This window comes from Raphanus sativus, chromosome 8 (assembly GCF_000801105.2).
Source record: "Raphanus sativus cultivar WK10039 chromosome 8, ASM80110v3, whole genome shotgun sequence".
Taxonomy (NCBI): domain Eukaryota; kingdom Viridiplantae; phylum Streptophyta; class Magnoliopsida; order Brassicales; family Brassicaceae; genus Raphanus; species Raphanus sativus.
The window spans coordinates 17303435-17328603 of NC_079518.1; the positions used below are offsets into that span (position 1 = coordinate 17303435).

At 33.8% G+C, this 25169-nt stretch overlaps 1 protein-coding gene and 1 long non-coding RNA gene across 8 annotated transcripts; both read left to right on the plus strand.

Moving 5' to 3' along the window:
* Positions 1–4328: 4328 nt before the first annotated feature.
* Positions 4329–6293, plus strand: LOC108819240 (uncharacterized). Of its 7 annotated transcripts, XR_008937525.1 has the most exons (6): positions 4329–4574; positions 4647–4758; positions 5075–5170; positions 5284–5442; positions 5515–5641; positions 6004–6293. It is a non-coding gene; the product is annotated as an uncharacterized LOC108819240 (long non-coding RNA). The 7 variants fall into 7 exon arrangements; XR_001944212.2 differs by having other exon boundaries at positions 5284–5641; XR_001944213.2 differs by lacking the exon at positions 6004–6293 and adding an exon at positions 5742–5968 and having other exon boundaries at positions 5284–5641.
* An 11044-nt stretch (positions 6294–17337) lies between these two features.
* LOC108818787 (probable methyltransferase PMT18) lies at positions 17338–20093 on the plus strand. Its single transcript, XM_018591722.2, has 5 exons — positions 17338–18265; positions 18411–18621; positions 18705–19005; positions 19129–19596; positions 19763–20093. Exons 1-5 carry the CDS (start codon positions 17528–17530, stop codon positions 19977–19979), a joined length of 1935 nt encoding a protein of 644 aa, XP_018447224.2. The 5' UTR covers positions 17338–17527; the 3' UTR covers positions 19980–20093.
* The last annotated feature ends 5076 nt before the right edge of the window (positions 20094–25169 follow it).

The window sequence follows — 25169 nt, forward strand, 5'->3', positions numbered from 1 at the left end:
ATGTTTGTTTTTTAGACTTATGTTCTCTTCTTTCTCTTTTGAACTAAATTGTATACATAAAAGAGTTTCAACGAAATGTAATATTTTTGTGGCCACATTTACTACCCAACATACACTTTTGTAGTCACCTACACTAGAGGTCTTGTATTCCATCTTAGGTCTATTTGGTAAAACTCTTTTATGTATACAATTTAGTACAGGAAACACCAAGAATCAGATTATTAGAACAATTTCATTATCGTAAAACTATGAAAACAAAACATAAGTACATGTATAACTAAAATTATTGAAATTCACCGGAAGTATAACTATTTGTAATTTCTATACAACTACTATCCTGGGTACAACTACTTGTACTTTAGGCGGGTTTATCAAAAATTTCAACTTTGGCGGGTTTCTAAAATTCTAATCTCTGATGCAGAGAAATAATTTCGTTTTTTTATTCGATAGTAATATTACAAAGAAAAGTTATATTAATAGTAGAGTTTTCCATAGTTTTCCATAGTTACATTACAAATCAGAGGCTTCCATAGTTATATTACAAATCAGAGTTTTCCCAATAACACAGAGTGAAACTCATACATTTCGATTTCCAAACAGCAACCACTGCAGGCTTTGTCTTGGACGCCTTTTATTTTACGTCCTTGGCCGCCTTCACCAGCAGATGGAAACCTTTTCACTCTCTTTCTACCCCTCTTCTCAACGCGCTTTGGAGCTATGATCTTCATTTCTTTGATGTAATCTGGGACATCCCATTGACTCCTATCAGGAACAACATAAATAGACCTGTAATATGCCAATGCCCACAGCTCTGTCCAATAGTATTTAGAGATCAAATCTTCTAACTGGAAAACAGAGCCACTACCATGACTGCTAGAGTAGAAAATGTAAGCCGCTAGTCCGTGGACACAAGGATACTTTTCAATATCAAAGAACCGGCAACTGCAACTTTTTCCACGTAAATTCACCGAATATGGCTTCCCATCTGATGCGACGACGCTGTATTCCAGGTCGAAAGAGTTTATCTCCGAAACAATTAATTTCCTCGCCTCTGACCATGTGTCATGCACATAGTTTTCCACAAGAGGCACTTGTTTCCGCTCAGTGGATCCTCTTACGGTTTCTTTCCTATGGTCATTAAACCAATCAGCTGTTTTTTTAACGATCGTATCTAGCAAGGGTATTAAAGAGTACTTCCTCGCATCCCTGAAAACGCTGTTCATCGACTCGACAACGTTGCTTGTGTCGATGTTGTATCTTTCTCCCGGAAACCAACACCTCGCCCACTTTTCTTTCTCACTGCTCTCCTCCAAATACTTGGCAGCTGATGGATATCGAATCTTGAAAGCATCATATTCAGTCTCGAATTCAGGAACTGTGTAAATCCGAGCAATCTCCATAAATTTCCATTGCACAACTTCTTTATTGACGTTACTTACATGACCTTAAACATTTTGAGCCAAATGCCATTTACAATGCGCATGATGAGCCATCGGAAATACATTAGCTATCGCATTGATGAGGCTTCCATTTCTGTCACTCATAAACACCAACTCCGATGAATCTGGCACAACAGTCTTGAACATCTCGAAAAACCAACTCCAACTGTCCTTATTCTCACCATCTAGCACACCAAAAGCTAAAAAATAGTGGTGCCGATTAGGATCTTGGGCCGTTGCAAAAACAAGTACACCACCATATCCATTTTTCAGAAAAGTAGCATCCACGGTTACAACTTTCCTCATCACTTTAAAACCTTCGATGCTAGCTCCCAGTGCTATGAACAAGAACTTGAATCTGTCAGAATCATCCAATTTCACACTCGTGATTGTCTGATGATTGATCTTCTCTAACATGTACAAATAACAATACAACATCTGATAGCTTTCTTCGGGAGTCCCACGCAAAACGTTTACAGCTTCGTTTCTACCTCGCAAAGCAGTGGAGTATGATATATTGACACCCAGTTTTGTCCACACAAGAGCCTGGATACTGCTAGGCCGAGGAGTTTCTATTTGCCCTGGATAATCTTCACGCAATAGAGATGCAACCAGCTGTGGCGAGCCTCTCCTCTTTAAGTTGCAATTACTCTGACTGCCATGCGAGCATGTATGCATCTTGTTGTACGTTCTAATAGAGAACATTTGAGATTTTTTAATCTTCGCAGCACGTACTCCCCATTTACATCCTTCCTTAATGCATTTTAGCACTAACCGCTCCTTATCTGATTTCACCATATTAAACCCAAATGTTTTCGTGCATGCGCCTCTATCCACCACTTCTTGCACTGCCTTTTTACTAGCAAACTCTTGTTGTATTTTCAAACCAAGACCGTCTTCCCATTCCTCCATAAACGGAATCTCTTTGCCAACAGGTGGAACATCGATATTTTCATCCCTCCTTTCTGTGTCTTCACGACCATTATCCACATTACCATCAACATTTTCATCCACATTGCCATCAACATTTCCATCCACATTGCCATCACCATTACCATCATCAATGCCCGTGTCATTTGCCTCCACATTGCCATCAACATTTACGTCTTCGTCACCTTTTTCCAACATCTCCTCAATCGCCACAATCCCCCCAATCCCCCCCTCGGGTTGTTTATCAACTTGATTGTTGCCACCATATAAAGTTATGGCTTTATCTCCGATTTCATCTTCATGCCACACCTCATAATTCATACCTAGAGAACTTTGTTTCCCCACTCTTGAAAGCTGTCCTGGTAGTACTGCCATTTTGATCACTTCCACAAACAAAATGCACCTCCGGTTATCTTTATCAAGGGACAAAAGATAACTCAGCAGATCCTCATCATCACAAATGGCGAATTTCTCGTCACTCCCAATCAGCAGTGGAATGTAGCTCAAATTCAACTTCACATTACATTCATTAACCTCAACCTTTTTGCATATGCGTGCTTCTAGCATTGAAAGAGTTATTTCCTCAACAGCATGCTTGAACACTAAACAATACATCTGACCTTCGCATCTGAAGTGTATGATGACGTTGCTCATTCTAACCTGCCAAAACCATTCAATACAATCCATTATTCATAGAAAAATCACCCCTGCGAATACCAGTTTTATACCAGTTTTACTAGTTCTGCGACAATTTCGGTTATACTAGTTTTCCTAATTCTACCAGTTTTACTAGTTCTGCAACAATTTCGGCTATACTAGTTTTCCTAGTTCTACAGTCGTACAGATTTTGAATTTGAAATCTACATTCACTGGCCTACAAATCGAACAATGCAACCATTCTCCTACTCAATTCAACTCATTTTCCATTCTAATACCAACCTCCAACATCTACATCCATTCAAATCAGCTTTCTCAGCTCATTCAAGAGCTTTGGAACCAAAATCATACCTTTTCTGCGGAAGAATAGACCGGCGATGGACAGAGATAAGATTGCCCCTTGCACAGTGGCGAAAGACGACGGAATAACAAGCCTGAGTCGCAGCTTTCGAATAGGTGAGCTCTGGAGGGAGATCTTGCTCTGGAGGAGAAGCTCGAAGCTCGACGTCGTCTCTCGTTTTTCACAAACGCACAAACCAAACAAACGCAACTCTTTTGCGTTTTTCTCTTTCTAATTTCCATTCTTTTTTTTTATCTGAGGCTAAATTGGTAATTGTCATCTTTTTAATGAATCAGAGGGATATAAAGATTTAAGGGGGATATAAGTGATTTAAAATGTTCATATAAGGGGGATAGAGATGATGTTTTACAAAAGTAATAGCCAGGTGCATGCCATATGTGCGTCGTGTCTTTTTTCTCGTCAACACATTTTTTTATTGTTAAAAGTTAAAACTAGAAGACTTTTGTCGCAACTACTATAAATTTAATCAGATTTGTTTGCAATATTTAGTAGAACCTAATGCTGTTAAACTTTTCAATTGGTTTCCTATTCTATTGGTTCTTATTACTACAATATCCAAAAAAGTATTCCATATAATATGAATATTATAATAAAAGGAAAGCAAAGATGACGACAAGTTTGTATTATTTACCGAAAATGAGTTGATTTTTAGTGGTGTAATTTTAAAGCTGTTTTGTTTTTTTTTTGTCAGGTGGTAATTTAATAATTTCTGAAGTAACCGAAATAGAAATATAATCTTATCTAATACTATAAAAATCTAATACTATAAAGAAAAGCACTCTCTTCTTTGAGAGTGCCACGTCACTAAATAGGATCACCAGAAAGCGCCACGCGTCTCTCTTCCTTCAAAATTTGTGTTTCATTTAATAAGTTTTGGGTTTATTTGTTGGACTGCGTCTACATTATTTGAGCCCATATATTGATAAATATATCCATGACTTCCCCCGATAATGAAACGCTGCGTTTTCAAGTGTTTGTGGTGTCTCCATCTTCGCGTCTCTCCTCCTCATCGCGCAAGCGATCTTCCATCTTCTTCCTTCTGTCGCGAGGTGGTAACAGTAACCGACATGCTCTCTTAAATCCCTCCATTAATCGACCACTCAAATCCCTCCATTAATCGACCACTCACGATCCATATTCAATGCGACTCTTGCGACTGGAAAGCGGTGGCATTCCACTATAAAAAGGTATTGAGTTCATGCTTTCAGAATCATCCTCTCATCTTTTCTAATGCTTTGGTCTTCCTCTCCGTTTTAAAGAATAGCCGCTCTTCCTCCACCATTCAAGTTCGCCTGCTCCGTTTCTGGGACCCAGGAATGTACGCCGTGGTGGAGATCTCATGGGAGTCACATGCTCCTTCTTGATTCTCAGGTTATCTATTAAACTCCGATTTTAGTTCATAGTCTAAATAATATCTCCGGTTAAATTCTATACACATATCTGCCTTATTGAATCCAGAAATTATTTTTTTCATTGTGTTTTGAAGTTTCTGTTATAAGATTTTGGCTGCGCCATTCCCAACTTTTGATGATTGCTATGTCATTTTTTTAAAAAAAGTTCATATTTTAAGGTCTGTGTAATTTCTCCGGTTAACTGCTTTACACATCTCCGCCGTTTTCAAATTAATTAATGAAATATGAAGAATGGCTAATTGTGTTCTCCTCCTCGCTGATTTGAAGTCTGTCAGTGATCTACTGCTTAGGTTCTGGGAGCAAGAAATATGATGAGCGGAGGCAACCATATCGGTGTATACCTTCTCCTCCTTGATGCAAAAGTGATTCCGGTGAGAAACTCATTGATCATCAAACTATTTCTTGAAAAGATTGAGTTTACCTGTTTGGAAGATGATTTTGGTTTGTTTGTTAATTTTAGTTTGGTTTGTTGCCGTATTTGTAGGCGACTCTCATCTAAGTCACCGTCCGCTTCATGGCTGCACCTCTGTCTTCGGTGAATGCTTCTTTATTTACAGGTCAAACAACTCCTCAAAGCATCAGTTGAGGAAACGAGGGGATTAAATATCTCAGATTACACATAAGGCAGGGCTTATTAACTCAGGTAACTTCTACTGTAGTAAAGTAGCATAGGATCTACGAATGTGTCAGACTATGATTTAATATCCTAAAGCAGGAAAGTATGGAACATAAAAGGGTATTTTCTATCGTTGGTGATGGATTTGTAAGAGCTATTTAGAGGGTATAACATGACATGAGTATGGATTATATTAAGGGGACTTCAAGGATTCTTATCCGAAGAGGTACCTAAACTCTCTATTTCACCATTGATCGCATGATTCTTTGATCATTGTATGTCAACGATGATTGTATTGTATGTTTAAAATAATCTTTGAACTCCAGTGGACGTGTGTCTTGCATCCGAAGAAACATTTATATCTAAAGACCGAAATGTGTCTGAATCAACGTTTATGTCATTGTGGTTACTTGATATTTTCCACGACCAAACCTAGCTGACCAACTTTGACACCGTAAACCATATAGTGTTCGTTCATTATCTTTTTGTAATTCAAACTTATAAGCTTTTAACTCCAGAGAGTTGTTTTAACTGATAAAGGCTTTCACTCTTTCTCTTTAATTTCTATTTAATTTGTGATGTATATAGAGATTAATCCATTTTTCACGACATACACGGCAATAAAAAAAAGAAGAGGGCGATAATGAAAGAAAGACAACAACATTACACATTCGGGTTCTACAAAAGTTTCACGTTTGAAGAGAATGGAAAGAACAACAAAAACATCATGCAACTCTGTATCTTAGTCTTATCATTATTATCTTCACATTTTTATGCTTTGTCAAATTATAGTTTATTTGCATTTTTTGTATACTTCATTTTTATTTATCTGTATCACACTCATTCGCTCTATAAATATGAACAGATAAGTAAGCTTATGAACTCATCTTAAAGAATACTGATAATGCTTTTTATTTTGCACGTTTGCAATAATTTGCTATCCAGTACATTCATGTAACGAAGATGTTGTTAGCAAAAAAAATGTAACGAAGATGCTTTCGTAAATTGTATCTTACATTTTTTCTACTAATGATGCTTGAAATATTGGTACAAATACACGTTAAAATATCCAAAAACCTCAGTGTTAGCAATCTCTTCATTACATGAAAAAACGACAAGAAGTAAACAGGTTCTAAAAAAAAAGTGTTTCAAAAACAGAAGTACGCTATTGCTCCTAATGATGTTCCAACAAACTTATAATATTTCGAACTCTTAACATAAAAAGGTTTTTTATACGAACATGGTTTCTGTAAATAAAGTACTCATTTTTAGCTATCACAAACTTAAACATGAATCATGATACTTTATACCATGATTCAAATTATTTTAGAAAATTTGTTAAAATTGTTGTAAAAGAATTAAGAACGTGGATCATTTTTTTATAGTTAAAAGTAGGTTAAATATTTAAAACAAAATTATATTATTAGTTTATTTATTCGCCCGCCCGTAGGGCGGGTTTACCCTAGTGAATTAATAATTATAAAGACAAACAAGCTTTCACATCTGACTAGTCAATATAAAATAAAATTTTAATAAAATGATAAATTAAAGAGAATTATTAAACGGTAGAAGACACCCCTAGATAGATTTTACTTCCCTTCTCCAACTATATATAAATAATAACAGTTGTGTAAAAAATAGGAAAACAGAGAACGAAAAAGAAGAATATAAAATTCGATGAGATAATAAAGTAAGCAAGAATGTTGCTGGCGACGGTACTGGCTGAGATGGTGAAGGAATACACGGTGGTGCTCGCCGCAGTTGTGGAACATCTCTTCTCTCAGGCGCCTTCTCCAAGAAGAATCCGTCTTCCTATTTTACAATCTCTTCCTTTCCATAATTTCAATTCCTCTCAGCCTCTTTTCCATCCTTTATAACTTGATGACTTTTTTTTTTGCTTTTCCTTTTTTGCTTTGCTTTGTTATTTTTATTTAAGGGAGATGTGTAATGTAACCCGGAGCTTTTGGTGTGAATAATATATTTTCAGTTAATGTATGAAGAATACAAAAAAAAATGTTAAAAAAATATTTGTTTTTGATAGACAAAACAGTAACGAGATCAGTTCAAAGTTTTTTTTTTTGTCAACTTTTCCATTTATAGGAAAGCCCAATGGGCAACATAGAGTACAAGTAAAGATGATGGCCCGTCGTTCACCCATTACAGACCCTACAAATAAAATTAAAATCCAAAGTGTTCAAGCCCAATGTATTGATCGCATCACCGCTTCGGCTGCCACGCCACAACACACATGTCTTTCATGCTATTTTCCTCTTGACACGTTACTCTTCACGTTCCACGCACTTCAGAGAACACATCCGCACGCGTCGCTGCATGAGGTGAAAATACTGAAGGCTTCACCGGAAATTTTACGATCTTCAAAGCTAGCCGCTGGACACAACCATCTTGACTTGTAACAACTCCTTTCTCCGGTCGCCTATGATATTAGAAGAAAACCTTCCCACTAGCCAGAGATAAAAATTGCCAATAGCTTCAGAGATTCAAAGAACATATTTTTGTCAAAACACTAACTTTATGGTCAGCTTTGACTAATCTAAATCTGCTTCAAATCAAAAGCACTATCAGAAAAGCTTAATCTTTTGCCCTTTAAGGACACTTTGCCCATCTACAAACAGCAAAGATTGACTCCCATCCAAGCTAAGATTAAGGATAACCAGCTAGAGACAAAGACTCTTCAAATATCAATCGGGGTGTGAAAGTAAAGAAGAAGAAAGGAGAAGGATCATAAGATCTAGATTTATTAAGATTCAAGCCAAACTGAAATTAGAAAACATGAAGAACAGTTTCAAAGTTGGCTTTAAAAACCACAACAAAATCGCCTATGCGAAATTTCATTACAAATCGCCATAGCGAAGAACAAACATCGGCTAACCGAAAGAAAAGTTCGATCAAGTGATCGAAAGTATTTGACAGACAAAAAGACTTCATCTCTTCTCTTTCCCTGTGAATGATTTTAGTGAGAGAACAGGGAGAAGAGAGAGAGAGAGTTGTTTCTTCTACAAGATCAGTTCAAAGATAAATACCACAAAATGAGATACTAAACAATATCAAAAAAAATATGAAAAGAAGATGAAAAATCTACACCTAAAAACACATATCTATACTATTAAAGCAGAATCCTATTTGAATTTTTACCTAAATCTACCATTCTATTATAAGAAAGTCGCAAGTTTCATTAAGGATATTTCTGTTATTTTGTATTATTTTTAATTAATGGGTCTTTTAGTTATAGGCCCAAACTTTTTTTGTTCCTTTAGTTTCACGGTTTTGGGCCATTTAGACCGATTTTAATATTTATCTAAGTTCACATTTTTCATTTGGGCCATTTGGGCCAAGTTCTAATATTGATATTAACAAATATTTACACATAATTATTATTATTTATTTTCCTCAATATAATTAAAACTTTCTGAAAATATTTTAATATTGATAATGAAAGACTTAAATTATTAAAAGAATATAATATTAATTTATTCACAAGTTAAATCTGTTAAAAATTATATCTTTCAAAAATTCAGTACATAAAAGTGAAAATTGATTGAAAAAATTTAAAATATCACTTCAAATTTTTGAAAAAAAATTCAAGTTCAATTTTAAACAGAAATACCCATTTATACAATAAAAATAAAAATAAAACAATACAATAAAAATAAATGAAAATATTTCATTTCACAAACTTATTCAAAATTTATAAAAAAAAAAGAAAAATAAATCCGCGCTGTTAAAGCGCGGGTCAAAACCTAGTCTATACTATTAAAACAGGATCCTATTGGTTTTTTTACTAAAAATACCCCTTTCTTTAATAACATTGTATATTTCATTAAGGGCAATCAAGTAATATTAATAACACATCTATATTGGATCATTTTTCTAAAAAATCCAGCCCATTGCTCACATCATCTCTTTTGGGCCATTTGGGCCGATTAACAAATCAGATTTAATTTTTATTTTTTCGGATCGGGTTCGAGTCGGATCTTTCCGGGTCCGGGTGGGTTCGGTTCTCGTGCATAAGAACCTGAAAAATAACCAAATAACCAAAATATCTAAAACGGGTTCGGTTATTTATACTCAGAGTAACCAAAGTATCCGATTCGGTTCAAATTTTTGTATCCAAATTACTCAAAAGTAACCAAAAGGAACCAAAAATATCCATTATATACAGTTTTTGGGTAAACTTTTATCCAAACTATCATATTTTATCCAAAATACTCAAAAGTACTAAAAATGACTACTATAGTTAACTTATGATATTAATTTAAAATATTAAAATAATTATAAATATAATTATAACATATATTTTTAGATATATATTCACATTTCGGGTATCTTCGGGTACTCATTTGGTTCTCGGTTCGGATCGGGTTCGGATCGGTTCTTCGGATATAGCAATTTAGAATTCATTCGGATATTTACCCCGGGTCTGATCGGGTTCGGGACCCTGATTTTTGGGTCGGTTTTAGGTTGGTTCTTCGGGTCCGGATATTGTGATCAGGCCTATACTCATTAAAAATGAAACACGATAAAGAAAGATAAAAAGCTTAAGTCTTTTATAAAAAAAAACAAATATATGAAAATATGACATTTATTAAATATTTGTCAATTTAAAAAAAAGATTAAAGAAAATAAATCCGCGCTTTAAAAGCGCGGGTCAAAATCTAGTATACTATTAAAGCAGGATCCTATTGGTATTTTTACTAAAAATACCATTTTTTACTAACATTACCTATTTCATTAAGGGCAATCAAGTAATATTAATAACACATCTATATTGGGTCATTTTTTTTTGATTCAGCCCACTGTCCACATGAGATCTCTTTTGGATCATTTTGGGCCGATTAAGAAATCAGATCTAATTCTTATTTTTTTCTCCAAATTCAAATAATTTATTTTCAACCATTCTTAATATTTTGTGTAGTGAACAAAAATTAATCACTTAATTATTATGTTTTTTTTTTAAAATATAATTTAAGCATTCATAAAAAAATTTGAATTTTTTCATTGAAAAGTATAAATCTTTACTAAAAGTATATAAGTTTTTTATTTAAAAAATTAACCACATAATAAAATTAATTTGTCAGAGTTATACCAACTTAATTCATTAAAAATAAAGTTTAATTTTCTAAACATAAATACTCATTAGACCTAGACATTCTGATACCCATTCGGATACGGATCGGTTCTTTTGGGTATCGGGTTTTTCAGATTTTGAAATTAAACCTCATTTGGGTATTATAAAATTTCGGGTCGGGTTCGAGTCGGGTATTTCCAGGTCCGGATGGGTTCGGTTCTCATGCATAAAAACCTGAAAAATAACCAAATAACCAAAGTATCTAAAACGTGTTTGGTTATTTGTACTCAAAGTAACCAAAGTATCCGATTCGGTTCAAAATTTTGTATCCAAATTACTCAAATGTAACCAAAAGTAACCAAAAATATTCATTCTATACAGTTTTTTAGGTAAAATTTTATCCAAACTATCATATTTTATCCAAAAATACTCAAAAGTACCGAAAATAACTACTATAGTTAACTTAATATTAATTTAAAATATTAAAATAATTATAAATATAATTATAACATATATTTTTAGATATATATTCACATTTCGGATATCTTTGGATACTCATTCGGTTCTCGGTTCGGGTCGGATTCGGGACGAGTCCTTAGGATATAGCAATTTAGATCTCATTCGGATATTTACCCCGGGTCTGATCGGGTTCAGGATCCTGATTTTCGGGTCGGTTTCGGGTTGGTTTTTCGGGTCCGGATATTGTGCTCAAGCCTATACTCATTTCAAATGAAACACGATAAAGAAAGATAAAAAGCTTAAGTCTTTTATAAAAAAAACAAATATATGAAAATATGACATTTACTAAATATTTGTCAATTTAACAAAAAATAAAGAAAAAAAAATCCGCGCTTTGAAAGCGCGGATCAAAATCTAGTCTATACTATTAAAGCAGATGCAATTTTATGAATCTGCCCCTGAAATTTCTAAGTAATTACAAAAATTGCCTATATTTTTTTCAGCATTATTTGCAACCAATCAAAAGTCATTATTATGCAATTACATTAAATAGTATTTAATATAATTCAATTCTTAGCCTTTTTGAAAATTTTGTTTCCTAAATGTTTGCAACATATCTTTCCAAAAAATATTTCACATTATTAATTATTTGAAAACATTTATTAAATGAAACCTCAAAATAAAATCAAGTTGAAATAAGAAATGATTAAATCAACAAAATCATAATACGATCTGAATTATCTCAACTCCTTAAAAAATAGTTTCATTTAAAATAAAAACTAAGTCACATAAACTAAATTTAATAAAATTATAGAAAATATTTTGAAACGCATAAATGAATTTTTCAAAACAACAGTGTTAAAGATATAAAATACTTTATTTAAATTAAAAAAATCAGTGTAAATACATTTAACTTTGGTTTATATAAATAAAATCAAATTATGGGTTAGAATTATTTAGAGTCTTCTAAAATTTAGTCATATTTAAAATAACAAAAATAAGTCATATACGTAAATTTAAGATAAATTTCTTAAAAAGTTAAAATATATAATTTATCAAAAATCATAATTTTTATTACGTAAAATAATTTTCCAACAAAAAATATACCCGCCCTTTTTAAGAACGGATCAAAATCTAGTTTTAACTTATGATTTAAACTTAGAAACACATCTCAATTTTGAATGTGGTTTGTCCCTTTTACCTCTAAACTAAGTTAACTCTATATATTTTTCTTTTCTTTTCTAAATAAACAAAACTTGGTCCTGTAACCTGATAAACAAAATAAGAAACTACTTATTCTCGAGATTTTTTCAATAGCTCTCCTATCTTGAATCTTAACCAGTTTACCAAACACAAAAATCCTAATTTTTTTATTTGGGATTATCATGATTATAATTTGATAAGGCTTACAAAAAGCCAATCAAGGAGTATCAATTACGACCATGAAAGATTAACAGATTCCCTAGATTATGAGTGGGGACGCAAGGAGAGATCGAAGAGGAAGAGGAGAGATGGTTGGAACAGGAGGAAAGGAGCAAGAGCTGTACTTTGTATGACCCAAGGAGAGATGGAGGTGGAGATGGTGGGAAGAGGAGGAAAGGACCGAGAGCCAACGAAGACCCTCAACTTCGTTTCCTTTTTCGTCCATTGATCTTCCTCTCTGGCTGGCGGTTTATCTCACCGCCTCCGTGAGAGATTTTGTCGTTCTCTCCTCTTTCATTTGATGTCCTCTTGTTTGGTCTCTTACGCGATATGGGAGTTTGTCGTTCCGTATCGAGGTTAGCAACAATGGTTTCTTCTCCGCTGCATGGTGGTCGATTTTAGATTGGAGAAAGAGATCTGAATTTGAAGCAAAGAAGATCTTGTTTCTCTATTTACTTTGTTTACTTTGCAATTCTATTTTATTTAAAGTATTATTCAGAAAATCCTAACCATGTTTCTTATAAATATGTTCGAGTAGTTCTATTGTTAGATTTAGGGTTGTTCAAATGGTGATCTATGTGCTGCTAATCATGAAACTGTTGTTAGGGTGTTTTAAATAGTTCTTCATTTCAGTTGTGCTTATTGCTAAGTCTTAATATTGATCACCTTAAGCTTAGATCATAGGATTGATTGCCACCGGGATTTTGTGTCGAGGACAAGAACAAAGTATGCAGATTGCACAAGTCTCTTTATGGTCTCAAACCAGCGCCAAGGTACTGGTTTGCGTAGTTATCAAAGGCATTAAAGGACTACGGTTTTGTGCAGTGTGTATCAGACTAGTCTTTGTTTGTGTATGAAAGCGGTGAGATTCAGGTTCATGTACTGATTTATGTGGATGATTTGATTATTACGGGAAGTTCTCCAGAGGTTATTCCAAAGTTTAAGCAGTACTTGAGCCAGTATTTTAAGATGAAGGATTTGTGTATTCTTAAGTATCTTTTTGGGGATCGAAGTGGCTCGTAACGGATCAGGTATCTACATATGCCAACGAAAATTTGCTCTTGACATCATCACTGAAGCAGAGCTTCTTGGAGCGAAACCTGCATTGTTTCCTTTGAAACAGAATCAGCGACTTGCATTGGCTAATGTAGCCATACCTTTTGATCCTAAACAATACAGACAGTTAGTTGGAAGATTGATATATCTGCGTGTGACAAGACCGAGCTATCATACGCAATACATATCTTATCTCAGTTTATGCAAGCGCCAAGGCAGGAGCGTTGGGATGCAGCTATAAGAGTAGTACGATACTTGAAGTGGAACCCGGGACAGGGTATCTTACTTAAGGCTGGTCATCCTTTAACTCTGAACGCGTGGTGTGATGCCGACTGGGGAGCATGTCCCATCACAAGCCAATCCTTAACAGCCTGGTTTATTCAGTTAGGTGACTCACCGGTTTCGTGGAGAACATTCAAGCAAGACACAGTCTCGCGATCCTCGACTGAGGCGGAATCCCATATTTCATGAGAAGACGAAGCATGTTCGAGTGAGTTACCATTTTATTCGAGATGAGATAGTGAGAGGTCTAATCACAACGAAACATGTTCCAACAGAGATGCAGTTGACGGATATCTTGACGAAGGCATTTGGAAAGAAGGAATTTGCAACATTTTATGATCAAGTTGGGAGTTTGAAATCTACACTTTCCAACTCGATGGAGGGTATTACGATATGTACATATCTAGGAAGTATATATTACGTTAAGATTTGACATGGTTGCACAGTTTGTGTATCTCCGTTTATGGATAGGAACTCTTGTATGAATAAGGTCTTAGACCTTAGGAATAACATAGAAAACTATTTTCCATATACTCTGTTTTCTGACAAAATCAGAGAACCCAAAGGCTGGATATTACACACCAATATCCATAGATCTCAAAACAGAAATAAGAAAGAACAAAACAAAGTTTTTAGACTGAAAATGGTTACTCTCATTATAATTTCGACCATGATAAGTAAACAAGAGGCTTATACATGCACAAGGTCTTGGAAATTGACAAAACAACTTAAGTCTTTGCTCCCCACAACTAACTTAAACTACAGATAGTTATAAAATTCATAAAGACAACATAACTTAAACTTAAACTAAATAAAACTTAGATCGTCATAAACTACTCCTTGGCCAACAATTAGATATAAAGTAAGGTCAAATGTGACCTCGCTAAAAACCTATTGTGGAAAAGCCAATGGGAAAAACAAGATTGGGAAAAAGAGCACACACAAATGCCTTTCCTAATTGTTGATCAGGTTGTTCTTGGAGTGAACTTCGAGATAGTTAAGGCATTAATAATCCCTTCTTGTTCTGGTTCAAGCTGCCTATCCATGGACAGTGGCAGAGGCAGGTTGTTAGCAGGTGGGTCAAAATGATCCTGGTGGATATTAATTTAAAAAGTTACTTGTATAAGTTTTTCAAAACCTAGGTAAATCTTGTAAATTTAGGCTAAATGACCCTTGTGATATATGCTAATTTAGAAATTGACTCTCTTAGAAGTTTTTCTTACCTCTTCCACTGTCCATGATCACATCAAATTGCTACAGAGCCCCCCTCCCTTCCCCTCCCCCCGCAATTCCCTTACACTTTCCCTATGGAATCGCGAGGTTTACCTTGAAATTTTCTTGCAAGTCTAATAGTTTGTGGTTTAGAGTTTTGTTGATACTGTGAGTTAAAAATAATAAATATCAAACAAAATTCTGTACCCAAAATGTGTAAAATCCATCTGTATCTAGTTGTAGAATTTCTTATCTTCAAACGAAACCCAAACAAAATATAAAACTTGTGAGGGATTGTTAGGGAACCCTCACAATTTCCTAGAAAATTTGTGAGGGAATTGTGAGAGTTTCCCAGTAATTCCCTTGAAAATCCCATAGTTTGAAGTTATAATTGTGGTTTGGGGTTTTGTTGAAAACAAGAACAATCAAATAAAACTCCAGACCAATAAATATGTAGAATGCATCTACTTCTAATAGTAGATTATTTTATTTTCAAACGAAAACCCTAACTTCCTTGCAATTTCTATGAAAATTTGCAAAGAGAATTGTGAGAAACTTTTGCTATGAACTATTGATATATCTACTTCTGTAGCATGTTTGCAAGGATAATTGCTCCATCCCAATTTGCAAAGAAATTTTTTTTCTCAAAATTTTTGGGAGAGAATTGTGACCATTTTGATTTGTGAAAGTATCAAAAAGTTTTCCCTTCGTAAATCGATTATTTTATTATAGTGTTTCTTGATTTAATGACTTTTTCTTACAACAATAGATGATTTTTTGTTAACAATATTTACCATTCTTAACTCAATAATGGTGTTAGGCAAGAGACAAATGGAAATATACGTTTGCAAACTGTAGCATTAGAGAAAATATGTGGACTTGTTAAAATTGTTGAAAAAAAAATTTTACATCAAACGGCTAATTTCAAGTTAGAGATGGTTTGAGTAACCATACCGAAATAGAAAAAAATAATTAAAATGAACTCCTTACAAAATTTGTCGGTAAGATGTTGACTAATAGAATTTGGCAGAGAAACTATATCAATTGGTGAAACTTTATGAACTAGTTATTGGTTATTATGGTTCTCTCCCAATTAGGTGTAATAAAATTAGGTTATAACTAACAGGAGCAAGGAACACATGGAGTAGCTTATCCCCTCTCCACACGAAATTTGAATCTTGTATGAAGAATTTCTTTCTGACAATTACGTATGACGTTAAAAGCAAATTTTTCTTAGTTAGTGAAGATGGTTTCAGAACCATTTTGCGATCGTTCATGTACTCTGGACTCAGAACATAAAGGTGAACAATTTTGCACGCAGTGCTCAGCGTCAACCTACCTACTTTGTCTTTATAGACACAGAGTATCCTCTTTAGTGAATACAGTATTAATCGAGTCTGTTTAACCTGATGAAAAAATTAATGAATACAATAAAAGAGATCAAACATCTCTCTTTGGCAGAGCCGGTCCTAGGAAATTCAAGTTCAAACCAAGGTTGGAGACAAGAAGAGTTAATAACCTTCAGATTACACCACTAGACCAAAGGAAACTGTAAATTTGTGGGAGAATATTTTGTTATAATAAAATGGATTGAAGCCAATGCTTCCTTGGCTTGGTCCAAGGACCGGCGCTGCTTCTTTGGATATTGTCTGCATGCTCCGCTCCATTCAGTTTGCCTTGCAGCATTTTCATTGGCTTCTGTAACCACGAGGTGAGAGATACTCAAATCATGGCAATTAGATAACACTTCACATCCACATCCCTTGCCTCGAGTTAGCCTCTAACGTATAGTTTTTCCTAAACACCCACGAACCGACACTCATGTTTTCACATGTGTGTGTATAGATATATTTAGTTATAACTTTATTTGTATGTCACGCACAATGAATTCCTGTGCTCAGTCAAAAATTCTAGCATTGGTTTTGTGGGGCAAGAATATTCTGACATTTTATTTGCTTGGCTAGAATACAATGTTTTATCCTTTCATATGTTATCTAAATGGAATGATAACAAGGGCCTAATAGTTATTTTCTATTTTCCAAAGTTATGTTCGTGTCTCTGTAGCACTAAGTGCATTTTCCTGGCACGGACAGCCGATAGGGTTTATCATAAAAAAACGAAGTTATGGGTGCCACCACGTGAATTTGTTTTTGTAGTTTTTTATCTTGATTTTTTTACTTGTTAGGATTTCACTCTCTTGATGTCGTACATTTGCATAATTGATTTATTATTATAATTGTTATTAGAAGAAGGGTGTGTATGCAATACATGGCAGAACGAAAAATGAGGCTAGTCATCCTCCAACTTTATCTCAAATTCAAATATATTGTCCTTCTCTTTGGACCACATCTAATAAGTGTGGTTCTTGTCCTTTGCTAAAGAATAGATACCAAATGTCCCTTTTTATACAAACAAATTCAGACATAGTTGTTTCTTTATCACTATTTTTCTTGATGGTGGATCCCTTATCCTCGGTGTGTTTCGAGCTCCACTATAACCATTCGTACATGTTTTGACATTTTACGTTGATGTTTAGCTTTTAGCTTCACAAAAATCAGATAAAAGTTGCAAAGTCTTTTGCTCATCTCTACAGAAATGACGAAAGAGAACACTAGTCATCAGCATGCAGAAGCGAAGAGAAAGAGACTCATTTGGATTCTCTGTGTAAGTGGATTCTGCATATTGTCTTACGTTCTTGGGTCTTGGCAAACAAACACAGTCCCGTCTTCTTCCTCTGCGGTCTACAAAAGAATGGGATGTGATGAAACCAAGACTCAGACAAAACTTTCTTCTTCTTCTTCTTCTGCTGATAACGATGATGATAATCCCTCCACTTCCTCTTCTTTGTCCTCCTCTTCATCTTCAGAACCAGTTGAGTTAGATTTCGAAAGCCATCACAAACTCGAGCTCAAGCAAAAGAACCAAACAATAAAGTATTTCGAGCCATGTGACATGTCTCTCAGCGAGTACACTCCATGTGAAGATCGAGAGAGAGGAAGAAGATTCGATAGGAACATGATGAAATACAGAGAGAGACATTGTCCTTCGAAAGATGAGCTTCTCTATTGTCTGATTCCTCCTCCACCAAACTACAAGATTCCATTCAAATGGCCTCAGAGCAGAGACTATGCTTGGTACGACAACATCCCACACAAAGAGTTAAGTATTGAGAAAGCTATCCAGAATTGGATTCAAGTCGAAGGTGAACGGTTTAGATTCCCTGGTGGTGGCACCGGGTTTCCACGTGGAGCTGATGCTTACATTGATGACATCTCTAGACTTATCCCTCTTACTGATGGAGCCGTAAGAACAGCTATTGATACAGGATGTGGTGTACGTTTCGATTTCCACTACTTTTTTAGATGCATCAAGCTTTTTTTTTTTTTTTAACTGGGGGATCTTGACGCGTGTATTCTTGCCACTTAAGGCATCGATATTTGACTAGTTTTTAATTGATTTGGTGTTGTTGATTGTATAGGTTGCAAGCTTTGGGGCTTACTTGTTGAAGAGAGATATCTTGGCTATGTCTTTTGCGCCAAGAGATACTCATGAAGCTCAGGTCCAGTTTGCGTTGGAACGTGGAGTTCCTGCGATTATAGGGATTATGGGATCAATAAGGCTTCCTTATCCAGCCCGAGCTTTCGATCTTGCTCATTGTTCTCGTTGTTTGATTCCTTGGTTTCCGAACGGTAAGCAAATTTTCTTGGTCTTTTTTCATTAGGTTTCTTGATTATTATTGGAACCAAACCAGCAACAACTTAGTTGTATGTAGATGGTATGTACTTAACTGAAGTGGACCGAGTTCTAAGACCGGGAGGTTATTGGATCCTCTCCGGCCCACCGATCAACTGGAAGCAACACTGGAAAGGCTGGGAAAGATCACAAGAGGATTTGAAGCAAGAGCAAGATTCAATAGAAAATGCAGCTAGAAGTCTTTGTTGGAAGAAAGTTACAGAGAAGGGTGATTTTTTAATTTGGCAAAAACCAATTAATCACATTGAGTGTAAGAAACTCAAACGAGTTCATAAATCTCCTCCCATATGCACAAAAGCAGTTCAACCTGATTCCGCTTGGTACACAATTTCAACCCCTCCCAAAAGTTCGAAATCAATATATGTTTTGTTAAATTTTATGAATTATGATGTCCCGTTCCGGTATGAGACACTTTAACATAATTCATGATGTACCTGTGACAGGTATAAAGAATTAGAATCTTGTGTAACTCCGTTGCCGGAAGCAAAAGGTCCAGATGAATTCTCTGGAGGTGCATTGGAGGATTGGCCGGACCGAGCATTTGCGGTCCCACCTAGGATTATCCAGGGAACTATACCGGAGATCAATGCTGAAAAATTCAGAGAAGACAATGAGGTTTGGAAGGAGAGAGTAGCATACTACAAACAGATAATGCCAGAGCTTTCAAGGGGAAGGTTCAGGAACATTATGGACATGAATGCATACCTCGGTGGGTTCGCTGCAGCGATTGTGAAATATCCATCTTGGGTTATGAATGTGGTTCCGGTAGACGCAGAGAAGCAAACGTTAGGTGTGATTTATGAGAGGGGATTTATAGGAACTTATCAAGACTGGTGTGAAGGATTCTCTACGTATCCAAGAACTTATGATCTTATTCACGCTGGTGGATTGTTCAGCATTTACGAGAACAGGTAAATGCTTATGTTTAGAGTTAACACTACTTATGTTTATATTTCAAAGTAAATCAACAAAATTAAGCATTTTAAGAATTTTTTTTTGTTAATCCTAATTAAACGTCAAATACAAAGAGAAAGATAAACAGAAATGCAAATGCTAATGTTGTTGTTGTTGTTGAAGGTGTGATGTGACGTTGATCCTACTTGAGATGGATAGAATACTGAGACCAGAAGGAACAGTGGTGTTTAGGGACACTGTGGAAATGTTAACGAAGATACAAAGCATAACCAATGGAATGAAGTGGACAAGTCGAATTATGGATCACGAGAAAGGTCCTTTTATCCCTGAGAAGATCCTTCTCGCTGTAAAATCCTACTGGACCGGTCCTTCTTCTTAAGCTAGTTTCAGTTTCCTTTTAGACTCTTTACTTTGAACTTCTTCATCCTCTGATTCTTTCCAGGGTTGGGCATGAATACTCGTTACTTGCTTTATATTCGTTACTTGATCCGTATTCGCCTCATTTTTTCAAGTACTCGTAGTTGCAAAGTCAACTATCAAAACTCGCAAATACAAAGCAAGTAACAAGTATCATAAAAGAGTTAACGACTTTCCTTGATACTACTCGTTACTTGTTTTACGACTGAAAAAATAATAATCAAACCATAAAAACCAAAGTCTAAACTGATATTTCTATGTTCTAAGAAGTAGCCAGTACTTTCATATCGAAATATATATGTTATATTTTTTTTTATATTAGGTGCAAATATTTTACTTGAAATAACTCTTTTGTTTTTACCAAGTCGAGTAAACATAGCGAAATTTTATAACCTTCTCTAATAAGATATTATCTACTAAGTAATTTTTAGAAACTTGAGAATATATCCAGATAATTCATAAGTATTTTTAAGTAGCAAGTAATCGAACAAGGTAAGTAACTTGCAAGTAACATTTTTTAGTCAATTACTCGAAATAACAAGTACTCGTTTCTGACAAGGCAAGTACACGCCGAAAAATTCATTACTCGTTTTAGGCAAAGCAAGTATCAAGTATACGTAAAAATGCAAGTACTCGCTTTGCGCCCACCCCTAATTCTTTCTCATCTCTGCCTCTTTTCGTTTTTTTAAGACTACTATGATTATTTGGGAAAATACAGAGAACATTTCAAAGAGTTTTTCTTACTTTTATTTTGGGAAAATACAGAGAACATTTCAAAGAGTTTTTCTTACTTTTATTTCTTACAAGGGAAATAGCATCTTTATATGTTTTTTCAGAAAATAAAATATGCATGGGACCAGCGCAGACCTTTTTCGGAAATATGATTCCTAATGCTGAACAAAGTTTTAAAAAAAAAAAAAAACTTTGTTCAAATTAGGAATCATATTTCCGAAAATGTTGAACAAAGTTACAAAATTTAACACAGAAAAACATTACACTAAAGTGATATATAATTTTCTTAGTTCTAGTTTTGCTGCTAAGCTGTCAGCTCTTTCATTGGTTTCTTTTCTAACTCTACGGATAAGAAATTGGTTTTAAGAATGCGTTACTCACATTTGGAAGGATTGACTGACCTTCATGTTATACCTTTTTTACACAATCAACTAACCAAAATCGGGATTCTTTTGAATGCTACTTTGGTTTCACAACTTAAACCATGATTACATCAACCATCAACATCTTGAGAGATGGTCCTTGCTTTTGACGTCATCGTATCTCCTAGACGCTTTGACTAATTCTTCTTGACTTTTTCTGGAGAAACATTATCTTCAACATTACTTGATTCGTACGGCTCTTTACCAAATAAATATTGATTTGTTCCTTTTGATTTTGATTGTCACCGATCGATAGTAGTGAATATCACACACCAGCATATGAAAGAACCCTTCTTTGCATAACCCATGAAATTCACAACTTTTCAATAATTGGTGATAATAGCATATATTCTAATAAATTTTTAGACTTTATTAACTATGTTAAACCAAGAAAATAATTTTGTTAATTAACCTGATGAACATAAAAAAAATATTTGATTAGTGTTGCTTTAATTTTGTATTTGTTGATGTACAATTACAATTAATTATGGAAAATTTTATATATTTATAAAAATATAATATATAAGTTGATATAGAAATTATGTTACAGCTTCGTTTACCTTATTTTTATTAATCTAATTTATAAATATATATATATAATATATATATATCATATTAAAGTAATATATATATATATATATATATATATATATATATATATATATATATATATATATATATATATATATATATATATTACTTTAATAGTGATATATGAGTTGTTAATATATTTTAATAATCTTACCAAAAAAATATTTATATAGAAAATTTACATTAGTGATAATATAGAAGTTAATGGTTATTACAATATTTAAAAGAAACTTTACCAAAAATATAAATCTTTATAAGAAAAATTGTAAATGTCACAATTATATTAGTGCCGTGTCATTTTTTTCTAAAACCATGTTATTTTTTTTCAAAATTGAATGTGGTGACGATACATGCAAATCACTTTTCAAATAATGTCTAGCGGACATTGAAATCAAACAAACAACAACAAGAACAGATTCACCAAGATGACTAGGCATGTGCGTTCGGATGCCTAATCGAATTTGGTTCGGGTTCATTCGGGTTTTGATTCTTTAGGAACATAAAATTTAGCTCTTTTAGGATATTTTAAAGTGTAGTTTACGATTTGGTTAGGTTTTCTTTAGTTCTAATCATGCATAGTAACATATCGCAAACCCAGTTGGCCCCATCTTAATTTTGTGTTTGGCTAATTTGGGTTTCAATTACCTAAATACATTCTGTGACTCGAAAATATACGTTTTAATTCACAAACTTGATAAATCTAAACAATTTACACTGATAAAGGTTTGGTACCGTGACTGTATAAATATTATTTAAACTTCAAAAATAAAGCAATATTATTTGGACTTTAGAAACAAACTTATTCATAATCCAACTTCAAATTAAATTATCAAAAAGTAAAAAATAATATTTGACGCTTACACAATATATATATTAAACTGGGTGTTTAAAATTAATTATTCATGCAATATATAATCATTTTTAGGTACTCATTGATATTTTTGAGTATATTGAGTATTTATCTGAGATTAATTTTGAGTTTGACATGATTCTCTTAAGTTTTTGAATTCGAGTTTGTTTGCATATCCATTTCAGTTCTGGTAAAATCCAAAACAAAAATATCATAGAACAAGATATGCATTCGGTTTGGTTTGGATTCATTTTTTAGATTGGTTCAGTTTCCTTTTCAGGTTTTTTTGTCCAAAATGTAAAGAAACAAAGTATTAAAGAGAGAGAACGAGAAAGTAATGTAATGTTATTGTCATCACTATTTTCAAAATGCTATAAATGAGATGCCCAAAAATATTGGCATCAAATAAGAGAACGATAAAGTAATGCAATGTTATTGTCATCACTGTATTCAAAATGCTATAAATGAGATGCCCTTAAATATTGGATTTTGTCAATGACTAGAAAGTTCATTTCTATTTCAATCCTTTGAACTAACCAACTTTCAAGGTATAGCATGTAAGAGTGAAAAAAATGTTAAAGAATTGACACCTTTTCCACAGTTTATGAGTTTATTCTTTTGAACACACTTAGGAAAATAAATTCCTTCTTACAGACAAGATGTTCCACAAAAAATGCAGAAGTTGCAATCACACTCGATAGATCTGGTGGCGCTACGGCAGTGAGAGGAGCTGCTATTATCAAGAACTAACCAACTGTGGCGAATCGAGATTGAGGATCTCCCCGGTAATACAATGGTCCACCGGAAAGCGAGTACCGGTTCTTAAAGGCACTTGGAGCTGGACTGCTCTTGAGCCCAGGCCGGTCTTGAGTCCATACATGAGAAACCACCGTATGGGTTCTACAAATTTTTGGCTCTAAATGGTGACCAAATGAATAAATAGGAATAGATCATTCATCTTCATTCCTTAAATTTGATATTATTTATAAGGAATATTTTTTTCAAATGTTCGTTCTCATTCTTTTTAATTTAAGGATTCATAGTGTAAAATTATTCCTTATCGGCAAGGAACAATAAAAAATAAGTATTCATATTATTATTTTTCCTATTATTTCTTTGTTGTCACCAGTTAGAGTTTTTGGGTCTAACCTATGACCAAAGAATGAAAGAAAATAGTGCATTTTTCACTATTCTTAATTTGTTTTACCATTTATAAGGAATAGTTTTTTCTTTTCCATTCATTCCTATTACTCTTATTATAGAGGAATATAGAACAATTTTTTTCCTCACAAAAATTGATATGGAATAATCTTCCTCTTCATTCCTATAATTTCATTTCTCTGCTTTTTTTCCTACTTTTTCTTAATGTTTCTATGATGGTAACCAGTTAGATCATTTGTTTCTTTGGTTGTTAGCAGAAAAATATAAATAGGATTTCAAAAAGTAATTCAAACCTATAACAAAATAAAATCTTGAATATATTCTTTATTTATATAAAGAAACATAAAGAGTTAATTTAAAAAACTAGATATATATTTGTTCTAAGGGCAATTGCAAATTTGAAATATATTTATTATTAAGGGTCTATATATTTAGTTTTATATTGGACCCAAAATATCTCATGACCGGCACTGGTCTTGGGATTCGAGTAGGAGGAGACAACCCGCTTAGATGGAGGGCCGACCGGTGATGCGACTGAGGAAAGAGACCATCATAAATCGAGGTCGATGGCGGCTGCCTTGATAAATGGGCCTCGTTGTAGGAACGCCAATTCTACAATAGGGAAAACTGAATAATTTGTAAAGCATTTGCATAAATAAATTGATAAATAAAAAATATTGATACAAGAATTCGGAAAGAAAACGGGTTTGCAGAGGTGAGATACTTTTTCCTTAATTCTGTAAATGGCCCGTAGTGTGATGGTTGACATGGCGTTCCAAAGTCCCAGGATACAGTTACATATATTTCTCTCTTCCATCACTGAAGAATAGAACCTGTCGAACCTAACTTTTGTATTGTACTCTCAAACGTAAAATCAAAAACCTCAAATTATTCAAGTAGGGGAGAGTAATTTTGTGTTGTTGAATACATATTTTCTATAATGGTAACAAACTTTTTTATAGAAAACAATGAGAAACATAAGTTTCAATTTTGGACATAAAATGAAACCTCCATAGTGCACTAATGGAAACTTTAATTCTTGTCAATTAGTATGTGAATTTATTCCACATTTTTGACCAAGAAATTAAAAAATAGAATTACTAATGTTTGACCAATTCAAACAAAATAATATACATTAAAATGAATTTCTTTTTATATTTTATCAATATAAAAGATCAACATATATTTGGTTTAAGTTAATAAAAAAGAAGTCCAACTAACAAATCAAAACCCAAATCCAAATTCAAATATCTAGAGTGTATATTTGCTACTTTGTACACGTTTCTCAAATCACACACATTAAACTTCCATTTATCATTCAAATAAAATTTTATTTTTGACATATGAATACACTATTCATACTATTCAAAAATAGTTCTAAAAATCTCCCGCATGA